This window comes from Glycine soja, chromosome 10 (assembly GCF_004193775.1).
Source record: "Glycine soja cultivar W05 chromosome 10, ASM419377v2, whole genome shotgun sequence".
NCBI classification, from domain to species: domain Eukaryota; kingdom Viridiplantae; phylum Streptophyta; class Magnoliopsida; order Fabales; family Fabaceae; genus Glycine; species Glycine soja.
The window spans coordinates 31,674,558-31,687,367 of NC_041011.1; the positions used below are offsets into that span (position 1 = coordinate 31,674,558).

The 12,810-nt window shown below is 38.1% G+C and overlaps 1 protein-coding gene across 4 annotated transcripts in view; it reads left to right on the forward strand.

Annotated features, from left to right (window-relative positions):
* The window catches only part of LOC114370493 (polycomb group protein EMBRYONIC FLOWER 2-like), a 41,207-nt gene that overhangs the window by 12,569 nt on the left and 15,828 nt on the right, over window positions 1-12,810 (forward strand). For 2 of the 4 annotated variants that reach the window (XM_028327852.1, XM_028327856.1), the window contains 7 exons: window positions 6,782-6,834; window positions 6,923-6,976; window positions 7,061-7,120; window positions 7,773-7,819; window positions 7,913-8,022; window positions 11,061-11,190; window positions 12,106-12,154. In XM_028327852.1, coding sequence (XP_028183653.1) covers window positions 6,782-6,834; window positions 6,923-6,976; window positions 7,061-7,120; window positions 7,773-7,819; window positions 7,913-8,022; window positions 11,061-11,190; window positions 12,106-12,154 — 503 coding nt within the window. The remainder of the gene's footprint in view (window positions 1-6,781; window positions 6,835-6,922; window positions 6,977-7,060; window positions 7,121-7,772; window positions 7,820-7,912; window positions 8,023-11,060; window positions 11,191-12,105; window positions 12,155-12,810) is intronic. The other 2 variants (XM_028327853.1, XM_028327855.1) reach the window with 2 other exon arrangements.

Here is a 12,810-nt window from a genome sequence, read left to right on the forward strand (position 1 = left end):
GGATCCCTATTTATACAGCTTTGATCGTAAAAACTTCGTATTTTAGAATATGGACGACAAATCAGACCTGATTGCTACAACTAAGAAAACCTTGACCAATTAATCCTAACGAGGGAATAAATCTAATTAAATCTGTACATAAATAAATAATGCACATGCTTCATATTTTACACATGTTACAACATTCCACTTCAAGCTGCTGAGTGAATATCTATAATTCCCAACTTGCCAGTAAGATCTCAGAATCATTTCATGGGTAGGCCCCTTAATTAGAACATCCCATATTTTATATATTTATTACTCTTTTTTTTTTTTGATCGGCAAAGATAAATATAAATATAATTAAAAGAAGTACCAGAGGTACTATTACAAAGTTAGGTTCCATATAAATGGTTCCTAAAAGCAGACAACAAAAGTCTGATTTGGAACCAAATTATGGAAAAAATACACATGTATTAACAAAGCTGAAAACCCTACTACTGCAAAAAACCCTGTCTTAAATTACTCGACCACTGATTAAAATGCAATGAAAAGTCCTTCTCCAAATTATGAAGCCAAGTCCAAATTAGAAAAGTCGCGTCTTCAAACAATTTGTTTCCATCAAAAGTTGCATTTGAGAAAAGAATTCTATTTCTAAGCTGCCAAATGGACCAAGTAACCGCCAACCACCACCACTGCCACCTCCTAGGTCTGATTCCAACTACCTGCAAGGAAGAATACTGCATAAAATGATCTTTTATGCTCCAAGGATGAGCTCCTTTCAAGTTTATCCAAGACATTGTTTCCCACCATATAGGTTGGATCTTAATGCAGTGGATAAAAATATGAGAGGCATTCTCCTCCTCTCTACTGCAGAAGGGGCAAGTCATATCCGGAATCTGCACTTGCCTAGCCCTTAAATTAGATTTTGTGGGTAATCTGTCCCACAGCATCCTCCAAGCAAACACCCCAATTTTACTTGGGATCTTGATCTTCCAAAGGTCCTCAAAACAATCATGAAGGTTGTCAACAGCTACCTCCTCCCAAAACGATGAGTAAGCACTACGGGTAGAGTAAATACCCGACACATCTGCTGCCCAAAACCAAGTATCTGAACCAAAATTCTGAATGGATTTACCTTCAACTTCAGAGAGAAAAGAGATGGCTAAATCGATTTCACTATCAAACAGCTGTCTTCTCCAACTAAAGTTCCATTCCCACCCAAAGTTATTATGCTTCCCCAAGAAAGCAATCAGCTGGTGTTGATGAGCAGAATTCAAATATAACCGAGGGTACTTCTCAGCTAAAGATTGATCATGATTAATCCACTTGTCCTCCCAAAATCTTACCTTATCCCCAGCTTCTACCTTCCAATTAATTTGCTGATGAAGAGTCTTGCCATTATGGGACTGATGGATAACTCTTTTTAAATCCCTCCATCAGATTGACTGAAAACTTGAAATTCCTTCTTCAGTTAGGCCTCTCCAGCCCCCATATTTAGCTACCAAAACTGCAACCCAAAGAGCCCCTTGCTGGTGCATGAGATTCCACATCCATTTACCGAGGATGGCCAAATTAAACGTACGGATGTCTTTAATGCCTAAACCTCCTTTGTCTTTAGATAAGCAAACTGTCTCCCATGATATCCATGCAATCTTTTTGGTATCATGACCTCCTCCCCAAAGAAAGCTGCGCTGGATTTTGATTAACTTGTTGATAACCAATTGTGGAGCCCTGAAAAAAGAAAGATAATAAATAGGAAGAGAAGTAAGAACTGATTGGATAAGAACCACTCTCCCCCCAAAAGAGATATATCTCTGCTTCCACCTAGCTAATCTCCTCTCAAATTTTTGGATAATAGGTTCCCAAACATGAGCTCGCCTCGGGTTGGCCCCTATGGGTATGCCAAGGTAAACAAAAGGAAGAGCTAGCTGACTGCAATTGAGATAGTTAGCTGCCATTTGCCTCCACTGATCATCCTTACCAAAAGCACCAAAAGAACTCTTAGCAAAATTAATTTTTAAACCAGAAACCACTTCGAAAGTTCTTAGGATAGCTTTGAGAACTTGTACATTTTCCAAAGTAGCCTCTCCAAAAAAGATCGTATCATCCGCGTATTGCAATAAGCTGATACTGACTTCACTGCTTGCAATATTGAATCCTTTGTACAAATTTGCTCCTAACGCTGACCTCATCAAACCATTCAAAGCCTCAGCTACTATGTTAAATAAAAATGGAGCTAGAGGGTCCCCTTGTCTAAGACCCCTTTGAGGTATAAACTCCGCTGTAGGGCTGCCATTTACCAAGACTGAAATAGAGGCTGATTTCAAACACCATTCCATCCAGCTGATCCATTTAGCACTAAAACCAGTCCTTTTCAACATGTAAAGCAAAAAATTCCACGACACCGAGTCATAAGCCTTTTCATAATCAACTTTGAAAACAAGGCAGGATTTATGACTCCTTTTAGCTTCATCAATCACTTCATTAGCTATGAGGACACTCTGAAGAAGGTGTCTTCCTTCAATGAAAGCTGATTGGGCTTCATTAATGATGGTTCGCAGCACCCTCTTCATTCTCTTAGCTAATAGCTTCGCTACAATCTTATACATACATCCTATAAGAGATATAGGTCTGTAATCATCCAAAAACTGTGGGTCAGCTACCTTTGGAATTAAAGCTAAGAAGGAAGCATTGCAACCCCTAGGAAAAACTCCGTTAGCATAAAATTCATCTAGAAACTGGAGGATATCAGACTTGATTAGCTGCCAAAAATTCTTAATGAACTTAAAGTTGATCCCATCAGGCCCAGGGCTCTTGTCACTACCACAATCCCAAATTGCTCCCCTCACTTCCTCCTCCAAAAAAGGTGCCACCAGCTCACTGTTTTGCTGTTGAGAAATGGTTTGAAAAGGAATTCCATCTAGCGTGGGTCTATGAAGGTCTGGTTCAATAAACCTTTGCGAAAAGAAAGACCTAACTTCCTCCTTCACCAAAAGAGGTTCAGCTGTCCATACTCCGTCCACCATAACACCTTTTAAAGAATTGAACTTGCGGTTGGCATTTATCATCATATGAAAAAACCGAGAGTTGCAATCACCCTCTTTGATCCACCTTGACCTAGATTTTTGTCTCAATAAAGACTCATGAGCATGGGCTGCAGCCCAAAGATCCTCCTGCAGTTGTTTTCTTTGCTGCTGTTCATGTGGGGATAGCTGCCTTTGGATTGAATCTTCCTCCAGCTTGTTTAGATCAGCCTCAATCTTTTTAACCTTTGTTAGAGTATCTCCAAAATGCTGCCTATTCCAAGCCTTCAAGCTATGCTTTAGGTTCTTAAATTTTTGTTTGAGGATATATCCACCCCAACCAGGCTGTTGAAAGGATGTCCAGCTATGATGAACAGCTTCCTTGAAAGATTTATCATTAAGCCAGCAGTCCAAAATACGAAAAGGTTTTGGGCCCCAATCAATCTCCTTAGAACGTAGAACAATTGGGCAATGATCTGAGAAATTCCGAGGAAGTGTGGCTTGAGAGCTGCTGGGCCATCTTGCCAGCCAATCATGGGAGACTAGAAACCTGTCAAGTCTGCTCCTAGATGCACCGTTAGGCCTATACCAAGTAAAATTCCTGCCCAGCCAAGGAACCTCCAAAACCTCTAAATCATCAATCCACTGATTAAATTCTCTGGTACAGCTATCCTCATGCACGTTTTGGACATTGGAGAACCTTTCATTAGGGCCCCTAATGGAGTTAAAATCACCCATAATACACCACAAACCCCCCTCCATAGACTGTCTTAGCTGCTTTACTGCATCCCACAACATTCTTTTATTGTGAATGTCACAAGGAGAATAAATAGTCACTAGAGTTATCATTTGAGCTTCTGGAATCCACTCCCCAACCATTAAAATAAACCCATTTCTAGCAACCTTCCTTTGCAACCTAAAAGACTTATCACTCCATAAGCACAGAATGCCACCTGCAGAATTGGTAGCTGGTATCATTTCCCAATTAACATCACCATGACCCCACAAAGCCTGACACATAGGTTTATCAATCATTTCTTTCTTTGTCTCTTGAAGGCAAATTAAATCCACAGCCTCCTGCTTGATCATTCTTCTAATTGCTCCCCACTTAACACCCCTCCCAAGGCCTCTAACATTGTAGGAAATTAACTTCATTGATTCCTATTGTTATCAGCCCTTCTGTTTGCTTCTGCTCTATCTCTATCCTCCATTTGCTGAAATTTCTTAATAATTGCCTCCTTGCTTCCCTCTCCCGTGAGGCCCAATTGTTTGGCCACACTCCATAATTGACTTGCCTCACTATCATAATCCGAGTCTGGTATTGCTTCTGTTGCTGTATTTATGATCTGTTGTTGCAGGGTTTGATCCTGGATGTTGTGGTGCAGTTCCCTTAGCTGTGTGGAAATGACTGTATTTTGCTGTTGTGTGACTCCTTCGGGTGTTGAAGTTTTTGAATTAGAGGGGAGAAGGCCCATATCTGGTTTCTTTTGGTACCTCCTCTTCCTGGAGTATACTTGCCAAGAATTCTCACCCAGCCCTGCTAGTGGGTTAAGGCCCAACATAGAATTTATTGCTTTAGGGGTATAATTGGAACTATGCTCTCCATTATGAGTTATACGTGGTGTTGTTTCAACTAAATGCCCCTCCAGCTCATTTCTGTGAAAATTACCACTGGTGTCCACGTTCCTCTCTTCTATATCAGCCAGGAGCACGTGCCTTTCTTCTAGCATAGGCTCCTTTTGACAATGAACCGCACCTCTAGACCTCCCTTGCTATTTTGATGATACTCCTGTGACTCTGCTTCCCTGTCACCTAGGCTGACCCCTTGCCTCACCCCCCTTTTTGTCTCCCTAACCTGTGCAGACAAATTCAAATTCTGTCCATGCGGTGATGTTGGCCCGTTATCAGCAGAGGACCGAAGGTTATTATCCAGTGGGTCACGACCATCGTTATGCCCAAAGGATAAAAGAACTGTCCGCTGGACTTCGGCACCGGACGAAGGCAGCACGTCGACGCCGTGGCGTGCGGAACAAGATTCCGATGCCGACGGGCGATCTGGAGGTGGCCTCCCCTGGTCTTTGTCGCCGGCGGGGATCTGAGAGGCGACTCCGTGAAGGTCGCTGCAAGATTCCAGCTCCGGGAGATCGAGATCGTTATCAACTGGGCCCCAGTTGATGTGAGAGGAATTATCCAGAAAGCTGTCATCGGAGTTTATCTCCTCCGATGACCCTCCGATATTCCTTCTTCTCCGAAGACAGTCAGCATGGCCGCAGCAACCCTCCTCGACAATGTGGACCAAGAATTTGTCGTCTTCGATCATCACCTCCACCGAATGTTGAATTAGAGGACGCCATTGAGTCCTGATGAGAATCCGCGCTCTATCCATCCTTCTCTTCTCCTCCACTGTGTCGTCTAAGTCTACCAACTCTCCTATAACGGCTACAATTTGGTTCATGTGTTTTGGGTTCCATGCCTGGACAGGAATCCCCCAACACTGAATCCATGTAAGCCGACAGCCCACTCGCAGACTTGGAGACCATCTTTCAATGGAGGAGAATAACGTTACTCCTCCTGCTCTGCCTCCCTTGATAAGCTGGTGAGCTTCATTCTCAGAGATACCCAGCAAGAGGACTTGGTCATCGCCCAGATATCTAGGCATTGCTTCCATTCCAGCCTCCCACAGGAGTTCGTCCTCCACTTGTTCATATAGAGCTGGGTTTTTGAGGCGCCCTACCCATGCTTCCTTTAACCATAAAGTGTCTTCTGGTTGTACTTCTATGTGAACCACAGGTGAGGAGGTTTTATAGTTAGAGGGGGTGATAGAAGTTTGCTGATGTCCGACATGACTAATGCTTCTTGTCAAAGCATCTGCATATGAAGTTGGCTTCGTGTGGCGGTTACTGACCACTTCTCCTTGCCTTCTGATGGTGGACGGCCTTGTTTGGATGGTTCCCTCTGCCTCCCGCTGTGCCTCCCTACCGTACTTTGGGAGGTTGACGAACAGTTTCAATCCTCCTATAACAATGTTGTCCAACTGCCTCACCAAATAAGGGATATGTTGTACCCCTTTGAACCTAACAAAGCCATATCTTCTCCCCGCGTGGTTTCTTCTTTTCGGGATGAAAATCTCCCGAACATCCCCCCATTTCTTGAAGTGGTACCAGAGTTCTTTCTCTGTTATGTCGTCAGCGAAACGGGAGAAATATAAGGACGTAATGTCCTTATGATCTCTCCAGTTAGTCACCGTGTGATTCAGCTTAGCTCTACCTGTGTTTCCGGCATAACTCCGTCGAGATGCCGCCCCGAAACTCACCCTCTCTCGCCAAATTCTCTTACCACTCAGTGTTTCTCTCCCCCACCCAGTGTTTCTCTCTCGTCTCACTCTCTCTCTTCTCACTCTCTCTCTACTCACTCTCTCTCTATCCATTTTTTTTTACCAATCTCTACATAGGCATTGTAAACGAGACTTTTCTTGTTGGGAATTACATATTTCCTCTGTTGTGCCATAAAACTATTTATTACTCTTGTTAGTGGGCTTATACTAGTAGTATTCGTACTTAACAAATTATTAGTATAAATATTAGTATAGGTTATGGTTTTGTATCATATTACATCTATCAATTGGATGTGATTAATTGTGGGTCCTACTTACTGACATGTGCCTAGTTTTGAATGTTTATGGATTATTGTATCTTACAATGTTATCTCTTTCCTTATTGTCAATATAATGTTTCTTGGCACATAACATATCTAGTAATGGAAACCTTTGATTGCAGTCACCAAAGATTTCACTTGTCCATTCTGTTTGGTTAAATGCGCTTGTTTTAAGGTTAAAACTACTTTCTCCTTTTAAATTAATACTTTTTCGATTTGATGTTGAAACCTGTTTCTATTGCTTCTGACATGACCTATTTTAGGGTCTAAGATGTCATTTGTCATCGTCACATGATCTCTTCAACTTTGAATTTTGGGTCAGTACTCTTTAAATCTGTTGCTGGCATTCTATTCACTGAGCTGTATTGAACCATCAATAGTAAGTACAAATAATTTTTCAGGTATCAGATGAATGTCATGCTGTAAATGTGTCTGTAAAAAATGATATCTCGAGATCGGAGGTGAGGATATTTGTGTCTATGAAAAATGTGTCTGTAAATGTGAATATATTTAATTAAATCTAATTAGTTATTAGTTATACTTTGTCTATTTGCAACTCTAGATGTTGGGGAAGATTTGTCTTTCGTTTGGGATCTCTAATTTGTTCTTGGACTTTATTGATTATATGATTTTTGTCCCTATTTAAATTTCTCCTTCACCTTTTTTTATTCATTTTCATATTTTTGACACACCAACTTTCGTTTGGGCTTAGCAATGTAGATCAATGACAGCTTTAAGCTTTATAAAAAATACTAAATTTCTATTAATCCATTTGGTGGAAGGTCTTTTCTAAATGATTTTTCCTAGTATTCTTTGGTCTTCCGCTACCGCTTTTAATTGGTCTATATTTATTTAATTCACTTTTTGCACCAGGATTACCTTGAGTCTTCCCTTCACGTGACAAAACCACTTTAGATTTCTGTCATCTTCTCTTAAAAAATTGCTACACCAAATTTCTTCTAGATACCTTCATGTCTAGATTTATCTTGCATTTACATGCATGCATCTCAACATTTGCTAACATAGTGCACTGCCAGTCTTATTGCTACGTACTACAATTCCTCTTTAAGTTCAAGAGGACTCTATGATCACAAATATTATCTTTTTGTCCAGATTGTTTCTGATGATGTTGATCCAAGAGTGCAAACATTTTTCTTTTGGTAAGCTATATTATTTCTTTTAAACTTTTGTTGGCTCCAGATGCTTTTATAACATGCTATGAGATTCAGTTGTGATACCATGTCTATATGCAGTGGAAAGCCTCTAAAGCGTAGCACATCAAAGGATCAATCTTCGAAAAATGCAGTGGGCTTAGAGTCTTCCTTTCCTGCAGGAGAGACTGATATGTTGGAGAAGGATGATGGTATGTAGCTACTAGCTTTTGCAACAATATCAACTATTTAAGTCAATCCAATAATTCTCTTAAAAACTTGTAGAAGGGGCAAATGTATATAGTTTTTAGCTGTTGAAAATCATAATATAATATTCTGATTTATTAATAATAGTGGTTTATAGGTACATAGTTTTTATTTAGAGGAAACAAAATATCCTCTATTTATGTATAATTGATGTAATTAACCTACATAAACACGCATCTGCTGTGTATTGATTCACACACAGGTTTCAGTCAATTACCCCGACTCTCCTATTTTAACATGATATCCAGAGCTTGACAGAGGTATCATGAAAATCATGCTTCACAGTCCCTGGTGGACCCTTCTGTTCTTCGTCTTTCTTCTGCTGACTTAATTTTGCTTTCTGGTGGATTTTCTGACTGCCGCCCACTGCCACTAGCTGCCGGCATCTCGCCAACGGGTTTTTTGGCGAGGCCACCATTTTTTTATCGGCAATTGTTAGTTTTTTGTCAGGGGGGAATTGAACCCGCAACCTTTCCTTTCCTCCCTTCTCCTTTTACCCAACCAACCTTATAACTCCTCGAGGCCACCATCATTAGGATCAAAATATTCCGGTCTACCTATCCTAGAAGTTATTGTCCTGGCCTCCCATCCACGTGCGTGTTTTTTCAAGCACCAAACAACACCTTGTGTTGGTGCTTCTTGGCAGTGCATCCGACCAACTTTTCGGCTGCCGTTTCTAGCGACAGACTCACCGGACCGAGGCGCACAAAGTGTCTCACCTTATTTTGGGCCATTCTGAGATTCTTTCCTTTGCCGTACCTTATTTTAGTTCACGTTGTTTGGTCATTGTTTTGCCCTTGTTTTCAAGTTCGACAATGGCTTCCATTGCCCCTGCCTTTGTTCCAGATGCACTGGCCCCGGCTATGTCATAGTTGCACTAGTCCCCGGCTATGTCCTAGTCCCGACTATGTCCTAGATGCATTAGTCTTGTCCCAGAAGCAGTAGACTTAGTTTCAAGTTTAAATGATTTGGGTCTCCTACATTGTTGGTTTGAAGATTCCAAATGTGGTTTCGAGAAGAATGGACATTGCTTTGCTTGCCATGAATTTTCTCTCGCTGATGGTCATTCCAGTTATTTGGCAAAGATATTTTTTTAGCCATTTTTCCAGCTTCTCCAACATTTCTGAGTTGCTTTTCAAACTATTGTTTTTGATGGAGCCCAATTTTTTTTTTCTGTTTTTATTTATTTGTTGGGAATAAATTATTTTCTTGTAACAACCTGAGAGCTCAGTAAGCTTCAGCTTGAGGGGGAGTGTTGAAAATTAGAATATAATATTCTGATTTATTAATAATAGTTGTTCGCCCATATTTTGAAATTAGTGTTTTAGGTAGAGGCCAATGTTTTTAAAATCAGACTAATTATTGAATAAGTAAAGATACAGTGTTCACTATTCATTGTATCAGTAAAGGCACTAGTCCACAGTTCATTGGTCTAACAGTTGTTGGTCCGTGTTCGAACTAGTAATAATTAAACATCTATTATTAATATCATGTAATAAATTAATATGAAATTATGAGAAATTTAAGTTAAACTTCAAATTAATATAAAAGAAACATATTATATGTGTGTAAAATAAAAAACTAATAATATGTTAAACTAATGAATAAATATAAATTACATAAATATTTATTAATAAACATATAAATGCTAACTTAAATAGATATGATTCGCTAGGTAATGTATAGATCATTTTGCACTGAATGTTAGAAACAGCCATTTCTGGTGCAGTGGCTTCCATCTGATCATTTAGCTTTAGGTAGCATGTTTGAATCACAGGATAGGACCTTTCACATTTTCTATTAATATCCAACAATTTCATTCTCTCTATTGTATTATATGAAACATATAAGTCACACATCAACTAAGGCATTCATTAAAATCCCTCCAAATATTCCCAAAACATTATTGTAGAAATTCTTCCGATCCTACTTGTGGTACATAAGCACTAATAACATTGATGGTCTCCCGTGTAATAATTAATTTTAAAGCTAACATTTTGTCCCCAATCTGTTTTACATCCACCACACTTTCTTTCCAATCCTTGTCCACTAATACCCATGCTGTTCTTTGTCTAGCTCCTTTTGTTGGCTGCCAAGGGCCTAACACAAAAACCCTCCTTTGCTTGAGCTTGGGATTGGCTATGATACCATAGGTGGAGTTTAATTATTAATTATTAATTAAGAAAATGAATTTGATATGTTTAATGTTAACTATAAAATATTATATTAAAATATTAAGTATTAAAGTTACTTAATAAAAATGCTAATTATTAATTAGTACTTAAAATAATACTTTTAAAAAATTAAATGTCACTGTTTATTATGAAAATTTAATAGAAGTTATCGAACCATAAGTAATATTGAATAATATTCATAATAAAATCATAAAATAAAACTACATAGAATAAAAATAATTTGAATCTTTTATATCATAAAAAGAGTTGTTGTAATATGTTAAAAATAATTTTAAATGACGTTTTCTTCTTTTTTTTTTACTCTTTACACTATTTACATGCAACTATTAAATTATATTTATAAGTTAAAAATACTAACAAATGTGATAATTTATTTATTTGTAAAATTTTGATAAAATTAAGTATGTTTGTATTGTTTTTTTTGTATTTAAATATAAATAAAATTTCTATTTAAAGAATTAAGAATATTTTCATTTTAATTTTTTTAAACATAAAAAATCAGTTCAAACTTATTCCTGTAAAATATTTATTTAACAAGTTAAAAAATTAATCAGTGTGTAAATTAAAATTAACCTTTGCAACACATGGAATAAAGTATCCCAGTTTAACTTATCTTGACTCAAACTTTCACAATAAGGTTCTGTTTTTCATGTTTTTGTTAATTGATTTTCCTTATATGCTCATGGTCTTAATTGTTAATATTTCTTTTGAGTTGGGGTTCTTGCTCCAAATGTTGCAATAGTGCTGCTTGACTTAGGAATATGTTACATGCTGCTATGACATTGCAGGGATTTCTGCCACAATTATTCGATCACATCCTGACCGAGACTCTGTCCCATCAATGTCTGACTGTGATCAAGCAGTGCTTCAGTTTGCCAAGACAAGGAAGTTGTCAATTGAGCGTCCTGACCCACGAAAGTATGTCCTATAGACTTGTTTCTCTATCCTTGGAAAACAAAAGGGTCTATTACATTACGAAATATTTTGATTCATGATTACTAGGGGTCTCTCGTGATTACAATGCTAAAATGCTCCTGAAATGCAAGCCTTCCAAACAAAAATATTTCATCTTGCAAATTTTAATAATATTTTTCAAGCGGTAATTACTAACATATTAGTCTGACATACAGATGTAAACTTAATAGACCAATGATGTTCAATGTTTGAATATAAATTTCTTGTTCAATTTTAGAATTATTTTGATCTACTGAATGATATATCAAATTGATAGGTTGGTTTAGCTTGTGAAAATGTTACATTTGGGATGCTTATTATATGTGACTGGTTTATAATTTGTTTCTTCTTCTTCTTCTTCTTCGTACCCCATTGCCCGGAGGCTCTTCGCTATGCGAAGGTATGAGGGAGGGATGTTGTACGCAGCCTTACCCTTGCATATGCAAAGAGGCTGTTTCCGAATTCGAACCCATGACCAACAAGTCACCAAGGCACAACTTTACCGCTGCACCAGGGTTCGCCCTCTGGTTTATAATTTGTTTATTTGGGTATATATGTATTGTGTCAATTAATTAGCAAGAGCTTGACTTTCTACTTTACTACTACAACAGCAACATTTGTAGGTTGAAGGTAGTTTATGTCATTACAAATAGTCAACATGTTAATATGGTATCAAATTGTTTTTCATATGTGATTCCTGGACTGGTTCAGAGATGAGTGAGACTTTCTTGAAATCTACTTGTGATTTATCAACTTTCATTCCTGCATGGTAGTGTTGGAGTAAATTATCAAATATCCGTTTCTACTTGTGATTATCATTTTTGCTATATGTAATGTTAATGGACACATCACTGACAAATTATATTGAAAACATTTCAGCAGTACCCTCTTGAGGAAGCGCCAATTTTTTCATTCGCACAAAGCTCAGGTGAAGCATACCCGTATTTTTATAGTATTTTTTTCCCTTTTATGTTTTTCTTTACTGTTTCTTGTTCTGTTAATTGCTGCAGAATATTGGTTTAGTTTAGAAGCGGGAGTTTATGATCCGACACTTCTTAGTTTGGCACCTCAAATGTTTTGAAATCAGTTGTTTCTTTTAATGAATTGGTCAAGTGCATTCATAATCTTAATTAATATTTTAAAAGGTGGGCTCCTCATCCCTATGTGCCCCCATTTACTCTTGGCCTAGTCTCAAGAAATTCCATGTAAATCTCCCCCTTTAAATTCAACAGCTGTTTGTACCTTTAGCGGATGGAAGTAGGAGTTTACTCTTGTGCTGTTTTAATTGTTATCGTGAAGTATATCCTACCCAAACTTGTGTTTTAAAACAATACCCATATTCAGACCTATACTTGTGAGGGTAGCAATTTAGTTCCATGCCGGTACCCTATGGTTACCTAAATAGTCAGACCCAAAAGCATTACCTGCACTTGAAGATGAAGATGGTCCTTGAAGAACAATTGATAATTGCTCCTTTAAGATGAAGATGGTTGTGAAGGAGACTTTGGGTTTTCAATTTTGAGATGAGAGAATTAAACATTAAGATAATTTATGAGTTGAGTGCACATTATGACAGATATAGGT